Raw genomic sequence first — 19,321 nt, 5'->3', positions numbered from 1 at the left:
TGCAAACAACCTGGTTCAGTATCAGAGTGTGACAAGGAGAGGGATGAAGTCAGTGGCTAGGGGTTCAAAGGCAATGGCTTCAGTCTTCCCAATACTTCATTGGAGAAAATTTCTGCTTATCCAATGTTGGACAAACAGTCGGACAATTTATGAACAGTGGAGAGGTCGAGAGAGGTGGTGGTGAGGTAGAGCCTGTTGTCATCAGCATATATATGGAACCTGACATTATGTTTTCGGATGATGTGGCTGACAGTCAGCTGCAGAAGAGAAATAGGAGGGGAGCAAGGAAAGACGCGTGGGGGACTCCAGGGGTTATGGGGCGGGAGTGGGTAGAGATGCAATTGCAGGAGATTCCTTGGCTACGATTGGATAGATAAGAATGGAACCAGACGAGGGTAGTCCTGCCCAGCTGAGCAATGGAGGAGAGGCGTTGGAGGAGGATGGCGTAGTTAGCCATGTCAAAGGCTGCAGACAGGCTGAGAAGGATGAGGAGGGATAGTTTACTACGGTCACAGTCATATAGGATGTTGTTTGTGACTTTGATAAAGGCTGTTTCTGTGCTTTGTCAGGGCGGAAACCTAATTGGAGGGGTTCAAACAATTTATTTTTCTTCTTTTAGTGGAACCATTGCATACAATAAGGAACTTTAGCAAAGGACTTCCAAAGTACATCTCAGTATTTTAATGATTATATTGTACAATGAATTACGAATATGTAATGGTTTTTGACAGAACTGTAAAAAAAATTCTGAATGTGATCCATTAATTAAACCTGCACTGTTGAATTCTCCTGATGGTATTGTATGCAGCTCCAGCCTATGCACTATTATATACAAATGAGGAACGGTGCAGATAAACCATGACTCCAAATCAAAGCATGCTGAGAGCAAAGTTTCTTCTTAAATGAAACAATATAAGATTGATGAGAGAACTGTAATGTATGCACCTGTGAATATGCTCACAGGTTTCAGAGGATGCTTGAGTGCCAGGAGATTTACTCGGCCACATCCTCCGCCAGGATCAACTGGGAGAAATGTTCCGGACTCCAGGTGGGTCAGTGGTGGGTGGACTCCCTGCCGGAGGAGTTCAGGCCTTTTGCCTGGAGCACGACCCATCTCCTCTATCTGGGAGTCTACCTTAGCCCTGACGAGGAAGCCTGGCCGGCGAACTGGCAGGAGCTGGAGGCCAAAGTCGCTGCTCGCCTAGAGCGCTGGACAGGACTGCTCCGAGTGCTGTCCTACAGGTGTCTAGCGCTAGTCATAAACCAGCTGGTGGCCGTTATGCTGTGGTACCGGTTGGTCACTTTGACCCCTCCCCCTGCGTTTGTCGCCAAGATACAGAAGAAGCTGGAACAACAGGAAGCACTGGGTCTCTGCTGTGGTTCTGAGTCTCCCGCTTAGGGAGGGCGGTCAGGCGTTGGTGTGCGTCAGCACCCAACATGCGACTTTCCGTCTTCAGACTCTGCAGAGATACCTTTACGTCGAGCCCCCTCCTAGATGGCGTGCGCTAGCGACACATTTCTTCCGCCAGCAGCACGGCCTCAACTACGACACGCAGCTCCTGTTTGTGAGCCTGGGGGGGTGTCAGGACTGCCATACAGGGGCTGCCTGTCTTTTACCAGGAACTCATCAGGGTCTGGAACAGAGTCGCCACCAAGCGCAGCTCTCCCCCGTCTGGAGTGGCAGTTGCCCTTCGGGAGCCGCTGCTCAGGAATCCGTGCCTGCACGACTGCGGTTTTAGGTGGCAGGCGGACGAGAGGGCTGTGTCTGACAAGGCGACCAGGGTCATGGACCTGCTCGATGGTGGAGAAGTGGTCTGGATGGCGCCAGACGAGCTGACACGGCGCCTATCCTGGGCCGACGTCCGGCGCATGGCCAATGCCATCGAGTCACTAAAAACAGCACTGCGCCCTGACTCTGTTAGGTGTGGCGAGGAGGCTCAAGCACGTGGGGAGATCCCGTCTGAACTGACCCCTGTCCAGACGGAATTGCTCATCGGTGCCAAGCCCCAAAACTTCCCCTGGAAGCCGGCGCCTCACAACTTGAGCCTCCTCCGGGAAATCCCCTCTGTGCCTTTCAGATCTGCACGGAGGGGATTCCTGTACGAGCTGCTCTTGCATAATCTCCATGTTGCCATCCTCGCCTGCCGTCCGGACACGCCATGGTGTACCATCTTGCCGTCCGGAGGAGGTGGGGGTCCCCAGTGGAGTGCACTCTACGTGGGAGTCCTCCCTCTATTTATTGGGGACTTGGACTGGAGGGTGGTGCACGGAGCAGTCCCGTGCAATAAGTTCTTAAGTCAGTTCACGGGCTCCTGGGCCACCTGTAATTTCTGCGGTCCAGAGGAATCCGTGTTCCATGTATATAGAAACATATAAACATAGAAACATAGAAAATAGGTGCAGGAGTAGGCCATTCGGCCCTTCTAGCCTGCACCGCCATTCAATGAGTTCATAACTGAACATTCAACTTCAGTACCCCATTCCTGCTTTCTCGCCATACCCCTTGATCCCCCTAGTAGTAAGGACCTCATCTAACTCCTTTTTGAATATATTTAGTGAATTGGCCTCAACAACTTTCTGTGGTAGAGAATTCCACAGGTTCACCACTCTCTGGGTGAAGAAGTTCCTCCGCATCTCGGTCCTAAATGGCTTACCCCTTATCCTTAGACTGTGACCTCTGGTTCTGGACTTCCCCAACATTGGGAACATTCTTCCTGCATCTAACCTGTCTAACCCCGTCAGAATTTTAAATGTTTCTATGAGGTCCCCTCTCATTCTTCTGAACTCCAGTGAATACAAGCCCAGTTGATCCAGTCTTTCTTGATAGGTCAGTCCCGCCATCCCGGGAATCAGTCTGGTGAACCTTCGCTGCACTCCCTCAATAGCAAGAATGTCCTTCCTCAGGTTAGGAGACCAAAACTGTACACAATACTCCAGGTGTGGCCTCACCAATGCCCTGTACAACTGCAGCAACACCTCCCTGCCCCTGTACTCAAATCCCCTTGCTATGAAGGCCAACATGCCATTTGCTTTCTTAACCGCCTGTGCACCTGCATGCCAACCTTCAATGACTGATGTACCATGACACCCAGGTCTCTTTGCACCTCCCCTTTTCCTAATCTGTCACCATTCAGATAATAGTCTGTCTCTCTGTTTTTACCACCAAAGTGGATAACCTCACATTTATCCACATTATACTTCATCTGCCATGCATTTGCCCACTCACCTAACCTATCCAAGTCGCTCTGCAGCCTCACAGCATCCTCCTCGCAGCTCACACTGCCACCCAATTTAGTGTCATCCGCAAATTTGGAGATACTACATTTAATCCCCTCATCTAAATCATTAATGTACAGTGTAAACAGCTGGGGCCCCAGCACAGAACCTTGCGGTACCCCACTAGTCACTGCCTGCCATTCTGAAAAGTACCCATTTACTCCTACTCTTTGCTTCCTGTCTGACAACCAGTTCTCAATCCATGTCAGTACACTACCCCCAATCCCATGTGCTCTAACTTTGCACATCAATCTCTTGTGTGGGACCTTGTTGAACGCCTTCTGAAAGTCCAAATATACCACATCAACTGGTTCTCCCTTGTCCACTCTACTGGAAACATCCTCAGAAAATTCCAGAAGATTTGTCAAGCATGATTTCCCTTTCACAAATCCATGCTGACTTGGACCTATCATGTCACCTCTTTCCAAATGCACTGCTATGACATCCTTAATAATTGATTCTATCATTTTACCCACTACCGATGTCAGGCTGACCGGTCTATAATTCCCTGTTTTCTCTCTCCCTCCTTTTTTAAAAAGTGGGGTTACATTGGCTACCCTCCACTCTATAGGAACTGATCCAGAGTCAATGGAATGTTGGAAAATGACTGTCAACGCATCCACTATTTCCAAGGCCACCTCCTTAAGTACTCTGGGATGCAGTCCATCAGGCCCTGGGGATTTATCGGCCTTCAATCCCATCAATTTCCCCAACACAATTTCCCGGCTAATAAGGATTTCCCTCAGTTCCTCCTCCTTACTAGACCCCCCGACCCCTTTTATAACCGGAAGGTTGTTCGTGTCCTCCTTCGTGAATACCGAACCAAAGTACTTGTTCAATTGGTCCGCCATTTCTTTGTTCCCCGTTATGACTTCCCCTGATTCTGACTGCAGGGGACCTACGTTGAGTGTGCGAGGTTGCAGCCCCTGTTCCAATATCTGAAGGGGCTGTTCCTCAAATTCTGGTTGCACTTCAGTCCCACACTCCTGATCTTTGGGCACCCTGTGCGGAGGGGAGTGGGCAGGTCGGAAGGCCTCCTCGTCGGATCGCTCCTGGGCATAGCCAAGGGGGCCTCACCCGGTCCAGGCAGCGGGCGGTCAAGGGGGTCGTTCAGCCCGATTACCTGCCTCTCTTCCGCGGTTACATCCGAGCCAGGGAGTCCCTTGAGGTGGAGCACGCGGTGTCCACCAGTACGCTTGCGGTCTTCTGCGAGAGGTGGGCGCCGGAGGGACTGGAGTGCATCATCAACCCCAACAACCAAATTTTAATTTAGAAACATAGAAACATAGAAATTTACAGAGCAGAAGGAGGCCATTTTGGCCCATCGTGTCTACGCCGGCCGACAAAGAGCCGCACGGCCCTTGGTCAGCAGCCTTGGAGGTTACATATAAACCAATGAACAATGGTGGAAAGGTAAAGAGCACCCAGCCTAACTAATCCGCCCCACACAACTGCGACACCCCTTACACTGAAACATTCTATACCCGACCACAACCGGAGTCATATGATCTCCTGGGCGAGGCGAAAACCTGATAAAAACCCAGGCCAATTTAGGAAAACAAATCTGGGGAAATTCTTCTCCGACCCATCCAGGCAATCGAAACTAGTCCAGGAGATCACCCTGGCCGTATTTGATTCCCTGCAGTACTTACCATTATACCTGCGCCGGCCAACAAGAGGTTATCCAGTCTAATCCCAATTATCAGCTCGAGGTCCGTAACCCTGCAGGTTAAGTGCCCATCCAACCATCTCTTAAAAGTGATAAGGGTTACTGCATCCACCACTCTTCCAGGCAGTGAGTTCCAGATCCCCACAACCCTCTGCGTAAAGAAGCACCCCGCCCCGCTCAAATCCCCTCTAAACCTTCCACCAACCACCTTAAAACTATGCCCCCTCATAATAGACCGCTCCACCAATGGAAATAGACCCTTACTATCCACTATGTCCAAGCCCCTCAGTATTTTGTACACCTCAATGAGGTCTCCTCTCAACCTCCTCTGTTCCAATGAGAACAAACCCAGCCTATCCAATCTGTCCTCATAACTAAGATTCTCCATTCCAGGCAGCATCCTAGTAAATCTCATCTGCGCCCTTTCTAGTGCAATCACTTCCTTCCTATAATACGGCGACCAAAACTGCACGCAGTACTCCAGCTGTGGTCTAACCAAATTATTATACAATTTAAGCATAACCTCCCTGCTCTTATATTCTATGGCTCGACCAATAAAGGCAAGCATTCCGTATGCCTTCTTAACCACCTTATCTACCTGGCCTGCTACTTTCAGGGATCTGTGGACAAGCACTCCAAGATCCCTTTGTTCATCAACACTATTAAGTGGCCTACTGCTTAATGTGTATACCCTTTCCTTATCGGCCCTCCCAAAGTGCATTACCTCACACTGCTCTGAATTAAATTCCATTTTGCCACTGCTCTGCCCACCTGACCAGTTGATTGATATCCTCCTGCTCCCCATGACTTTCCTCTTCATTATCAAACATAGCCAATTTTAGTGTAATCTGCAAACTTCTAAATTATACTCCCTATATTCAAATCTAAATCATTGATATATACCACAAAAAGCAAGGGACCCAGTACTAAGCCCTGCGGAACCCCACTGGAAACATCCTTCCAGTCACAAAAACATCCATCAACCATTACCCTTTGCTTCCCTACCTCTAAGCCAATTTTGGATCCAACTTGACACTTTGCCCTGGATCCCATGGGCTTTAATCTTTGTGACCAGTCTACCATGTGGGACTTTATCAAAAGCTTTGCTAAAGTCCATATACACTACATCATACGCACTACCCTCATCGACCCTCTTGATTACCTCCTCAAAAAATTCAGTCAGGTTAGCCAAACACGATCTTCCCTTAACAAATCCGGGCTGACTGTCCCTAATTAATCCTTGCCTTTCCAAATGTAGATTTATCCTGTCTTTCAGGATTTTGTCCAATAATTTTCCCACCACTGAGGTTAGGTTGACAGGCCTGTAATTACTCAGCCTGTCCCTTTCTCCCTTCTTAAAGGGTACTACATTAGCAGTCCTCCAATCCTCCAGGACCATGCCCAAATCCAAAGAGGACTGGAAAATAATTGTCAAGGCCTCTGCTATTTCCTCTTTTACTTCGCTCAACAGCCTGGGATGCATTTCATCTGGGCCTGGGGATTTATCTACTTTCAAAGCTGCTAAACCCCTTAATACTTCCTCTCTCACTATATTTATTTCATCCAGAATATCACACTTCTCGATAGCAATATCTGAATTGCCCCTTTCCTTTGTGAAAACAGATGCAAAGTATTCGTTAAGAACCTTACCAACATCTGCCGCCTCCACACAAAGATTACCCTCATGGTCTCTAATAGGCCCTACCCTTTCTTTAATTAACCTCTTACTCTTAATATATTTATAGAACATCTTAGGGTTTTCCTTAATTTTACTAGTCAAGAATTTTTTGCGCTTTCTCTTTGCATTCCTAATATCTTTTTAATTTTGCCTCTTAACTTTCTATATTCCTCGAAAGATTCTATAGTATTTAACCATTGGTATAGGACATAAGTGTCCCTTTTTTTCTTTATCCTTCCCTGTAAGTCCCTAGACATGCAGGGGGCTCTTGAATGATTATTCCCACCCTTTTTTCTTTAAGGACACATGTTTGGCCTGAGCCTTCCAGATCTCCTCTTTGAATGCCTCTCACTGTTCTGACACTGATTTACCCACAAGTAGCTGTTTCCAGTCTACTGGCCAAATCACTCCTTAACTTAGCAAAATTAGCTTTTCCCCAAATCGGGACTTTTATTCCAGGCCTATCCTTGTCCAACTTGAATCTAACTGAATTATAAGAACATAAGAAGATAAGAAATAGGAGCAGGCCATACGGCCCCTTGAGCCTGCACTGCCATTTAATACGATCATGGCTGATCTGATCATGGACGCAGGTCCACTTCCCTGCCCGCCCCCCTTAACCTCTTCTTCCCTTATTGTTTAAAAGTGGTGAGGGTCTATCTATTTATGTCTGAATATGTCCCAGCTCTCTGAGGCAGTGAATTCCACAGACCCACAACCCTCTGAGAGAAGAAATTTCTCCTCTTCTCAGTTTTAAATGGGTGGCCCCTTATTCTAAGATTCTGCCCTCTAGTTGTAGTCTCCCCTATTTGTGGAGAAATCCTCTCTGCATCCACCTTGTCAAGCCCCCTCATAATCATACATTTCGATAAGATCACCTCTCATTCTTCTGAATTCCAATGAGTAGAGGCCCAACCTACTCAACCTTTCCTCATAAGTCAACCCCCTCATCTCGGTAACACTGGACAAGAAATAGCAGAAATAATACTGGCCTTTCTGGATGAGAATGGGATCGACATACAAAATTGTCGCGGACAATCTTATGATAATGCTTCAAATATGAGTGGGAAATACATTGGTGTCCAAACTAGCATCAAAGAGCAATGCTCATATGTGACATATCATGCGCAGTGCACGCACTCAACCTTGTGGGGTAAAACAGTGCCGCATGCAGCCCAGTGATTGTCAGATTTTTTGACATCTCTCTGCATCACAGTATCGCTAGCGACTGCTAAACTAAAGCCAACAAAATCTATGAAAAACTAAAGCCTTTTGGGTTGTCTGCCATCAAACAGCTTTATGCTACTCGATGGTCAGCAAGGTATGAAGCAATGTCAGCCCTGCTCAAAGGTTACACTCCCATATGCGAAGTGTTGGAATCCCTGGCAACTAACGTTGAACATAAAGTTGAATGCCGAAATGAAGCTCAGTTGATCCTTGACAAACTGGGCGAACTGGATTCAGTTTTCTCATTGTTATTTGGAACACAGTCTTGAAGCGTTTTCACCTGACCAATTTCTCGCTTCAAGAGACCGGCTTGAATTTGAATGTCATGGTGCCCTTACTCGAGTCCCTTGTTGATTTTGTCAAGACCCAGTGGACAGAGTTTGAGGACTTCGAAGACCTAGGGATTAAACTGTGTGGCCACAATGAGTACAATTCAGCTCAGAGGCGCATCCGGGTAAGCAATCGCCGCGAGGACGATGGAAATCCTGTAAACACTGTGCTGTCACCCAAGGAAAAATTCAAAACTGAAGTGTTCCTTGTCATCATTCATCAACTAATCAGTACCTTGAAACATCGCCTTGAAGCATGCAAGGAAATCAACTGTATGTTTGGATTCCTGTCCAACCTAACTGCGCTCTCGAATCATGAGATCAAGCGAGCCGCAGCAAATCTTGCCCGCTCCTATCCTAAAGATCTGGAACTTATGATTGAAAGTGAATTCATCCAGTTTTCTAACTTGGTGGCATCCTCAACAGAGCTTTAAACCTCAATTTGTGTCAAACAAACTAAGTCAGCAGAGCTGAGAATGTATCAATTCCTCCATACACACGCCCCCACCCAAACCTTTTCTAACATTGAAATAGCTCTTCGGATATATCTGTCGATGATGGTATCAAATTGCAGTAGTGAGAGGTCCTTCTCGAAACTAAAACTCAGCAAGGATGAGGTCAGGAACCGAATGGGACAAGATCGACTTAATAGTCTTTCAATCATGAGCATCGAGAGCGAAGTACTGAGAGGACTTGACTTCTTGAAAATCATTGACAAGTTTAGCCGAAAAAATCTAGGAAAAGATCGTTGTAACTTGTAGTTGCCTCTGTGGAGAAAAAGGAATGCAAATGACAAATGATGGTCTTCCAAAACAATTGCATTGTTTTGTTCTAAATTGTTGCCATTGTCAATTTTGTTGCAAAATGTAAGGATTTAAAAAAAATAAAGCGTTGTTTACTGTTTATACAGGGTTTCATCGAGGTATCAGTTTGATTGTTTGGAAACATAATAAAATATTAAATGAGTGTTGTCATAATATCAATGAGAACATAACCTGAGATGTAGACCTGACCTTGACCTGATTCACACTCCGTATAGTGCTCTGTGACTTAGCTCACTAATGTCATTTACTGCAGGATGTGAATGGGAGTTCGGGGCCCATGGTCGGGGTACTGCCCAGGGCCCGAGGCACCCTTAATCCGTCCCTGATCAGAGTGAGTTGGCAGGTCCAAGCACTTCAACGAACACAACGGTCACAATGTCCATATCCCCACCAACTCAGATTCAGCTGACTAAAGGCGGTTCTGCGAGTATGGGATAATCTTGCAGAAACTCTGCATCTTCCAAGGGGGCAGGTGGAGTTGGAGTTCAGTTGAGAAGGTGAATGAGAAAACGCAAACCAACCAGACAGAATATTGATAACTGGGAACATCAAGATTGTAGGAAGAAAGCTTGCACTAAGACTGATGTAAGGGTTTCAAGGAAACTAGAGGACACTGGAAAATAGAAGTCAGATATCTTGGGCTGCACATCCTGAAAGCAGAAATTCCCCAAGACAGTCTCCTGAGTCAAATAAGAATATAGAAACCAGGCATAGCCAGCCAATTGAACAGAAATGGAGGTCGGAGCAGGGGGAAGCTAAACGCTTACAACAAGATACTCCGGCTCAGCAGTCGAATTTGTAAAATTGTAATCATGATAAGTAATCTTTTGAAATATTGTATAATTTCCTTGCTTCTAAAAAAAAGGAGAAGCAGTGTAATGTATGCACCCGTGAGTATGCTCACAGGTTTGTAGAGTTGTTGTATGGTGAGTGGATTAGCCACTCACATGATGTTCACAAGACTCAATAAAACCCCAGTCAGTTGGGTCTAGGCCACCCACGATGAGGCATGCAGTTGTGACCCCGACCTGCATGAAACCATTAACGACAGGTCGGGGCCATAAAAGGAGTGGCATGTGGCCCCTGGACAGCATGGCGGCATACCACTGCAAGCTGGTGCAGGAGGGCAACGGCAGTGAATAGTGACGCCAGCAAGGTCCAGGTCGGTGATGGGAGCATGGGCAGATGCAGCAGGAGTGGTGAGATCAGGGCGAAGGAGCTGTGAGAGACTGCGGAGGGATGTGATCGGGGCCCAGGAGAGGCGTGAGTTCAGGGCCAAGGGCCCAGGGGCAGCACAGGTCAGCCCACACTGCGATATTTGTGCACACTAGGTCCGTGCAGCAGAGCAGGTCTCCAGTTGTCTTGGGTAATCCTTGCCACTGGACCAAGACCTAGCTCTGTCATGCCTGTGTGGTGGCTGGTGTGCAATGGCCACCACATGTTAAAAATATCCTCGCACAGGCATCTTCCACCCTTGAGAATGCAGTTTGGGTTCTTCATTCGAAACACCTGTGAATTCATCCTTTTTTTTGGCGTGGAAGCAGGTTATCCTCGTTTTGAGGGACTGCCTATGATGATGATGCAGTTGTGAGCCTAGTGGATGAATTGGTAATGTGTAGTGTGATTGTTAAACTTTTGTTAATAAAACAACTAGTTCTTAATAATTCATAGCAACACATTGCTATTAAGCTAAGAATCCATGAAGCAAATACATTACAGAAACCACAAAATTTAGGGGAATATTTTTCTCCTTTTGCTAATATTAGATAAAAATTAGAATACATATACAGTAGGTTTCTGACATGTATGAATGTTTGGGGTTACTAGCCACCAGGTGGCGCCACTGTAGGAGGTCATTGGGCTGTACGCACATGTGTGCGGCCCAGGTATAAAAGGCAAGCCATCATGTAATGTAATCACTTTGGGCCCTAATAAAGCAGAGTCAGGTTTGTACCTGTGTTAGTTTACAATATTCAGTCTATCGAGTTGTTGCATTCATAACATTTGGTGACGAGGTAACTTAAGAACCTTTGCATGCAAAAATGAGCACAATTGGAATTCTGGAGAGATTCGTGGAGGAAGAGGACTGGGCAAATTTTGTAGCTCGCCTGGACCAGTACTTCGTGGCCAACAAAATGGAGGAACCCACTGACGCAGTTAGGCGCAGGACGGTCTTCCTCACGATTTGCGGTCCGAAAATCTATGGACTCATAAAGAATCTTCTCTTGCCTGCAAGTCCAATGGACAAGGATTATGAGAAATTGTGTGCTCTGGTACGTGACCATCTCAAACCAGAAGGCGGCATCATCACACGATATCGATTCTACAAGCATGTTCGTTCTGAGGGCAGAATGTGCCAGAATTCGTTGCCGACCTAAGACGTCTAGCTGGACCGTGCAAGTTCGCAAATGCGTTTGGTGACATGCTGCGAGACTTTTTTGTAATTGGCATCAACCATGAGGTTATCCTGCGTAAGCTACTGGCGGCGGAGGCGCTGGATTTGAGCAAAGCCACCACGATTGCCTAGGCATGCGTGATGATGGACAAAAACTTAAAGCAGATATCATTGAAAAATCGGAACTCGGCAAGTACTGTAAACAAGATTGTATCGTCGTTTGGCAGAGCTGCATATGGCAGGACCTATTCGACTGCGTATACAAAACCTTGGCTGTCCAACTTCCACCAACGGGAATGAATCCGATTTCACCGTGTTGGTGTTGTGGGGGCAATCATCGGCCTCATCAGTGTCGGTTTAAAAAGTACATTTGTAATGGCTGTTCAAGAGTGGGGCATCTCCAGCACATATGTCCGCAACTGAGCAAGCGTGCTGCGACACATCACGTGGAGGATGATGACCAGTATAGAGCGGATCCAGATATGCAATCCGAGATACCAGAGGAGGAAGTGTATGGATTGTATTCATTCCTAACAGAGCCAACCGATAATGATTAATGTGAAACTTAATGGTGTGCTGGTACCGATGGAATTGGACACGGGTGCAAGTCAATCAATAATGAGCCAGAGGACATTCGACAAGCTGTGGGATGCTAAAGTTGTGAGGCCTAAGCTGAGTCCAGTCAATGCCAAGTTGCCTACGTACACTAAAGAACTCATAACGGTGATTGGCAGTGCAGTAGTCAAGGTGTTGTATGATGGTGCGGTTCATGATTTACCATTATGGATTGTTCCAGGCAATGGTCCAACGCTGTTCGGCAGGAAATGGCTAGAAAAAATCAAATGGAATTGGAACGATATCAAAGTGTTGTTGTCGGAGGATGATACTCTATGTGCTCAAGTGCTGAGCAAGTTCCCCTCGCTGTTTGAACCAGGCATCGGCAATTTCATGGGAACCAAGGTGCAGAGCCACGTGGACTCGGATGCAAGACCTGTCCATCATAAAGCTTGGGGTGTTCTGTACATGATGAGGGAGAAGATCGAAATCGAACTGGACAGACTTCAGCGTGAAGGGGTCATATCACCGGTCGAATTTAACGAATGGGCCAGTCCCATTGTTGTTGTGTTGAAGAGCGATGGCACTGTCAGGATTTGTGGAGACTACAAGGTTACGATCAACCGAGTTTCAAAACAGGATCAATACCCGTTACCGAAGGTTGATGACCCGTTTGCAACGCTAGCTGGAGGGAAGTCGTTCACCAAACTGGATCTGACGTCGGCCTACATGACACAGGAGCTAGTCGAGATGTCGAAGAATCTTACATGCATCAACACTCATAAAGGACTGTTTATCTACAACAGGTGTCCTTTCGGAATTCGCTCGGCTGCAGCCATATTTCAGAGGAACATGGAGAGTCTATTGAAGTCCATCCCTAGAACCGTCATGTTCCAAGATGACATCCTGGTCACAGGTCGTGGCACCGCTGAACATCTGAACAACCTGGAAGAGGTTCTACATCGTCTGGACAAAGTGGGACTCAGACTGAAATGTTCGAAGTGCGTCTTCATGACACCGGAAGTTGAAGTCCTACGGGGGAAAATTGCTGCTGACGGCATCAGGCCTACGGACTCGAAAACCAAGGCCATCAAAAATGCACCCAAGCCTCAGAATGTGACGGAGCTGCATTTGTTCCTTGGTCTACTCAACTACTTCGGTAATTTCCTACCTAGATTGAGCACTTTATTAGAGCCACTGCACATGCTGCTAAGAAAAGGCGATAACGGTTTGGGGTACGTCTCAAGATAGAGCTTTTGAGAAAGCTACTAATCTGCTTTGCTCTAACAAGCTGCTGGTATATTATGATCCATGTAAGCATCTAGTATTGGCCTGTGATGCTTCGTTATATGGAGTTGGTTGCGTGCTCCATCAAGCTAATGAGTCGGGTAAACTACAAGCATATGCTTCTAAAAGTTTTTCAAAGGCGGAAAGAGCCTACAGCATGGTAGAAAAGGAAGCATTAGCCTGTGTGTATGGGATTAAAAAGATGCATCAGTACCTGTTTGGTCTTCGGTTTGAACTGGAAACAGATCACAAGCCACTCATTTCATTGTTTTCGGAAAGCAAAGGTATCAATACCAATGCATCGTCCCACATCCAGAGTTGGGCGCTGACATTATCTGCCTATGATTATGTCATTCGCCATAGACCTGGCACCGAGAATTGTGCCGATGCACTGAGCCGTCTGCCATTGAACACACCGGAGATGGAGACACCACAACCTGCAGACCTGCTGTTAGTTATGGATGCTTTTGAAAGTGAAGGAACCCCTGTCACGGCTCAACAAGTTAAGACCTGGACTAGCCAGGACCCGATATTATCGGTTGTGAAATGTTGTGTCCTTAGTGGTGATTGGTCTGCCATGCCCAAGCAAATGGGTGATGAGAACAAACCTTACAACCGTCACAAAGACAAACTATCCATTCAGTCAGATTGTTTACTGTGGGGTAATGCCTAAGCAAGGCAGAGATAAATTTGTACATGATCTATATAGCGCTTATCCCAGTATTGTCATGATGAAAACCATTGCCAGGTCTCATGTATGGTGGCCTGGAATTGACTCTGATCTGGAATCATGTGTGCATTAGTGCAACACTTGCATGCAGCTAAGTAAAGCATCAGCGGAATCGCCGCTGAGTCTGTGGTCGTGGCCGTCCAAACCATGGTCCAGGATCCACATCTGCTTTGCAGGTCCCTTCCTGGGAAAGATGTTTTTAGTTGTGGTGGATGCATATTCTAAGTGGATAGAGTGTATAATCATGTCATCCAGTACATCCACAGCTACCATTGAGAGCCTTCGTGTCATGTTTGCCAGTCATGGTCTGCCCGACATCGTTGTAAGCGACAACGGACCTTGCTTCACTAGTCTGGAATTTCAAGAGTTCATGAAGCTCAATGGTATCAAACATGTGAGGTCAGCACCATTCAAACCCGCATCTAATGGTCAAGCAGAGCGTGCTGTCCAAACCATCAACTCAAGGTTCACTGCAGACTCACTTGTCATGCATATTGCTTAGTTACAGGACAAGACCCCACATGCTGACTAGGGTTCCCCTGCTGACTATTGATGAAGAGAGGTCTCAAGACCAAGCTCTCTCTTGTCCACCCTGATCTTAAAGATCATGTTGAATACAGACATCACAGTCAGCAGTGGTATCGTGATCGCGCTGCTGTGTCACGCGACATTTCTGTTAACGATCCTGTGTATGTACTAAATTATGGTCAAGGTCCCAAGTGGATCGCCGGTACTGTTACGGCCAAGGAGGGTAACAGAGTGTTTATCATCAAGCTCAAGAATGGGCAAACATGCAGGAAACATGTTGATCAGATAAAGCTGCGGCACACGGATGAACTGGAACAGTCTGAGGAAGACACAATCAGTGGCCAACCAACCTACCCTCAGTCGTCAGAGGACTCTGCTGTCATCAATGAATCTGGACTTTCAATCCCTGATATGGTCATTGCCACTCCCAGCAGATCGGCTACCCAGACCCCAGTCATAACAGACTCAGAACGCTCGCTCAAGGCTGGAGTTGAACTGAGACGATCAACTCGGGAGTGGAAAGCCCCAGACTGTCTCAATTTGTAAAAAGACTGTTACTAATATCTTAAAAGGGGATACTGTCATGTATGTATGCTTGGGGTTACTAGCCACCAGGTGGCGCCACTGTCGGAGGTCATTGGGCTGTACGCACTTGTGTGCGGCCCAGGTATAAAAGGCAAGCCATCATGTAATGTAATCACTTTGGGCCCTAATAAAGCAGTCAGATTTGTACCTGTGTTAGTTTACAGTATTCAGTGTTTCCCACTTTATACTTTCTGCTAAATTAATAAGTGGAGGCAAATATACTCCATTCCACAGAGTATACTTTGCCTGTCCTTACAATCATACCTTTAGGATTACCATGGCATAAAGTAAAACATTTATATGACTAGTAAAGCATTGATAATACTATCCCCATTCTGTATCTGAAGATAACGTAACACAAATATGTTATTTTTATTAGGCATTCTTGCAGCGAATGATCCAGCATGCTGCTTCTAGAATTGACAAGAATGTGACTGAAGAAACCGTTAAGGTAAGAACTGTAGAAATAGGAACAGGAGAGGGCCATTCAGCCCGCGATTCAGTTCCACCATGAATGCCCCACATGAATGCTACATATTAAGAAGGCAACAAGTTAGGTCCCTAATCCGTGCTGAGCTATCGAATTTCAACTGAGGCAGCAGTCACTAAACAGAATTACTTAGGCTAGGGAGCTGAAAAAAATCACTCAGGGTTCCAGTTTCTGTTTCTCTACTGTTACCTGAAAGTGCAGAGCTGTGATGTGGGTGTGGACAGGATCAGCCCAGCTCTGATGTGATGGGCGTGGGGTCAGGATCAGCCCAGCACTGATGTGATGGGGATGGGGACAGGATCAGCCCAGCTCTGATGTGATGGGGATGGGGACAGGACCAGCCCAGCTCTGATGTGATGGGCGTGGGGTCAGGATCAGCCCAGCTCTGATGTGATGGGGATGGGGACAGGATCAGCCCAGCTCTGATGTGATGGGCGTGGGGTCAGGATCAGCCCAGCTCTGATGTAATGGGCGTGGGGTCAGGATCAGCCCAGCTCTGATGTAATGGGCGTGGGGTCAGGATCAGCCCAGCTCTGATGTGATGGGCGTGGGGTCAGGATCAGCTCAGCTCTGATGTGATGGGCGTGGGGTCAGGATCAGCTCAGCTCTGATGTGATGGGCGTGGGGTCAGGATCAGCCCAGCTCTGATGTGATGGGCGTGGGGTCAGGATCAGCTCAGCTCTGATGTGATGGGCGTGGGGTCAGGATCAGCTCAGCTCTGATGTGATGGGCGTGGGGTCAGGATCAGCTCAGCTCTGATGTGATGGGCGTGGGGTCAGGATCAGCCCATCTCTGATGTGATGTGGGTGTGGACAGGATCAGCTCAGCTCTGATATGATGGAGGTCTGGACAAGATCAGCCCAGCTCTGATGCCACTTTGGTCAAGAAGCCGGGTCAGTGTTTGCACGGAAAGAAAACTACTTGGGTGATGTACTGGAAAGCTGCTGGGGCATGTGGAACCATACCTCAGCATTAGTTATTGTTTTTAATGAAGTAAGGGAGGAAATTGTGTGTGGGAGGGTGTGGTGGTGGGGAGCAGGCGTGGAGAATGGAGGCCGTGTCGAAATCTGGTTTCAAGGAAAGTGATGTAGATTTGACAATACAATTTGAAAATTTTCAGCAGCTCTGACTTTGTGTATAATGTGAATTTTGATATTTACTTTCAGACATTGTTTTCTAATATTGAGGACATTCTTGCAGTCCACAAAGAATTCCTGAGTATGATTGAGGAGTGCCTGCAGCCTGAACCTGGTGCCCAACATGAATTGGGAAGCTGCTTTCTTCAGTTTGTATGTATCACTGGCTCTGGCTGGACTGTTACAGTATTATTATATTGTTACAGTATTTTCTTATGTTCTTGACAAACTGATTTTAATTTCTAGTTTTCTATTGAGGAAAAGTTATTTTAATAAGCAGTAATATTACCACAAAAATAACTTTATTTTGACCACATCAATTCTTTTGGGTTCCCTTGCAGTCTCTGTTTTCACTCTGTATATGTACTTGTATGTAAAACTATTTTGAACAACAAATGGTACTATTACTCCATTTTCTTTGCCAAAAAGATCAGGTAACAAATTATGAAGCACATGTTAAATGCAAAGACCTGTCTGTGTTGTTGATTGCATGGTCCAGTCCAGTAACTATAAAAATTCCATGCGCAGCCTTTTTGTACATCTATAAATGCATTATATTTGCTGTGCACACTCCTTGGGCCCGAAATTGATGAATTCACCGCCCACTGCTGCCAGCATTCCTCTGGAAGATCTGCCCAGTGCCACTTTTGATGTGGGCTGGAGCGGGCGGGAGAGAAGAACCGCCGGGAATCGCCTGTCGACGTCAGCGGATGGCCAAGTGGCGCAACTGATCTCCCGCCCGCCGAGATGCCAGATTGGTGTGGGCAGGAGTCGGTGGGAATCGGCGTCAGAACAGAGAAAGACTGCTGGCTGGAGGCTGGTCTGTCCCCGATGGTAAGTATGAAGATCCTGAAAAAAAGGTTAGTAAACATTTTTTTTTCCACAGCAACTTCCTCAATGGGGTCCCCTGACGGTCTTCCGATGTTTTTTTTTCCCTGATGATTTTTCTTTGCAGGTCTTCGACCCTCTGTGGGCCCGTTTCCATCCTCGGTGGCACTTGGGTGGCAAGCGCCTTTGCTGCCGAGAACGAGAGCTCCCGCTGGCTGTTGCCTAGATTGGCGGTTTAAGTCCCTCATTTGCCGCCCGCCGCCCTTTGAAGGACCTTCACGATGAATATCCCGCCCAAAGTACCGTCAGGTACCTCAGCGGCCATCGGCGGTCCTTTGGGTGGCACTTGGGCGGGCGGGGTCCTTCACCAATATCGGGCGCCTTATTTGGGCATCTGCAATTTGTGACTTGTCGCTGCCAACCTTTACTCCTAGCTGGAGACATATAAGTATTAAAAGTTGTAGATCCCCATATCCACAGCATCACTAATATACTCTTAAGGAAATATGTTTTGTTCCTGCCCATTCCGTGGGCAAAGCCACAAGAAATCCTCCAGTTTAAGGGGGAAAAAAACAAATAAATATAAAAATACGCAGCTGATGCAATTTTTGATTTAATTTTGGTAGGTATTGAAATGTTAGATAACAGCTATGGGAAATACTTGATGCAGCTTTGTAAGGAAGAGAAGATTGCCATTTTCCACCTTGAAAATTAATTATAGCACTACAAATAATATGGTAGATTTCTTTTTCAGCAGGCGATTCTGTGTTTACGACCAGTGATACTTGCAGAAAATAAATTATACCCCCAAATCAGTGTTTCTGCCTTGTTTTCTGCCTTATAGATACAGATTCTTGTCAACCTTACAGGCTGTAAAAATAATGTGGCCCTTACCCAAGAATTAATTATCACTAAGGCAAGTGATTTGTTGCGTGCAATATCCCGTGACAAATCTTGTGAATTTCCGCACTTATCTTGTGTGGTATGATTTGATGACAGAATATTGCTAATAAAGTATGAGGCAGTGATAATGTACGTTTCTGAGCGGCTTTACTAAATAATAAAATATTTGCTGCAACAAATTATTTGTGCTATGTCTCTTTTTCCTTCTACTTTTCTATACTTTGCAATGGTGTTCTTTGAAAAATAGGGCTCCAACTGTGTGATGTGTAGAAAATGCCTAGGATATACAAATGATACACTGTGATTGAGATGAGTGTGGCATCTTTTTAGTTCATTGTTCCACTGGCATAATGAAAGTATAATTGACTTGTGGGTCAATAGCCCCGCCACATTTTAGACTGTCCTGATTGTTTTCCCTAACCACAGTGTTGGCTCTTTACGGCTGGTGTTTAGAGGGGAAAAATTGGAAGTTTGATCTTAACCCAGGCCCTGCTAGGCCACAAATCAGATTGGCACTGGTGGCAATGCTACGTTGATTATCACAAGCAAAATTCTATCCCCGTGTGGCTATTCCCTTGTGGAATTCAGTCTAACATTTTAGAAAGAAAATTACACCTCTTTGGATTTGGACTACTCAAGTGGTAAAGTTGCCATTCACCCTTCGCCCCCACAAAAAAAGGTTTTGATATGTAGAAAGCTCTAATAGGCTTATTTGCACACTTTTTCTATCACTTGTATTTTCTATTTACACCACCTCCAGCAATAAAAAAATGGCAAGCGGTGTTCCTGCAAAAAAGTCCTTCATCAATGAGCAGGGGCACTCATTAGTGGATCGCAGTACAAGATTGTTCTACTGTAATTCAAGATGGTTAGAGATTTTC

General features: G+C 46.3%; 1 protein-coding gene across 1 annotated transcript in view; it reads left to right on the top strand.

Moving 5' to 3' along the window:
• Positions 1 to 19,321, top strand: part of prex2 (phosphatidylinositol-3,4,5-trisphosphate-dependent Rac exchange factor 2) — a 910,511-nt gene that overhangs the window by 118,032 nt on the left and 773,158 nt on the right. Inside the window, exons 2-3 of the mRNA XM_070891336.1 lie at positions 15,463 to 15,534; positions 16,740 to 16,862. Of these exons, the coding sequence (XP_070747437.1) occupies positions 15,463 to 15,534; positions 16,740 to 16,862 (195 nt within the window). The remainder of the gene's footprint in view (positions 1 to 15,462; positions 15,535 to 16,739; positions 16,863 to 19,321) is intronic.

This window comes from Pristiophorus japonicus, chromosome 1 (assembly GCF_044704955.1).
Source record: "Pristiophorus japonicus isolate sPriJap1 chromosome 1, sPriJap1.hap1, whole genome shotgun sequence".
Taxonomy (NCBI): Eukaryota; Metazoa; Chordata; class Chondrichthyes; family Pristiophoridae; genus Pristiophorus; species Pristiophorus japonicus.
The sequence above is the reverse complement of the archived record's forward strand: the minus strand, read 5'-3'. Positions and strand labels throughout refer to the sequence as shown.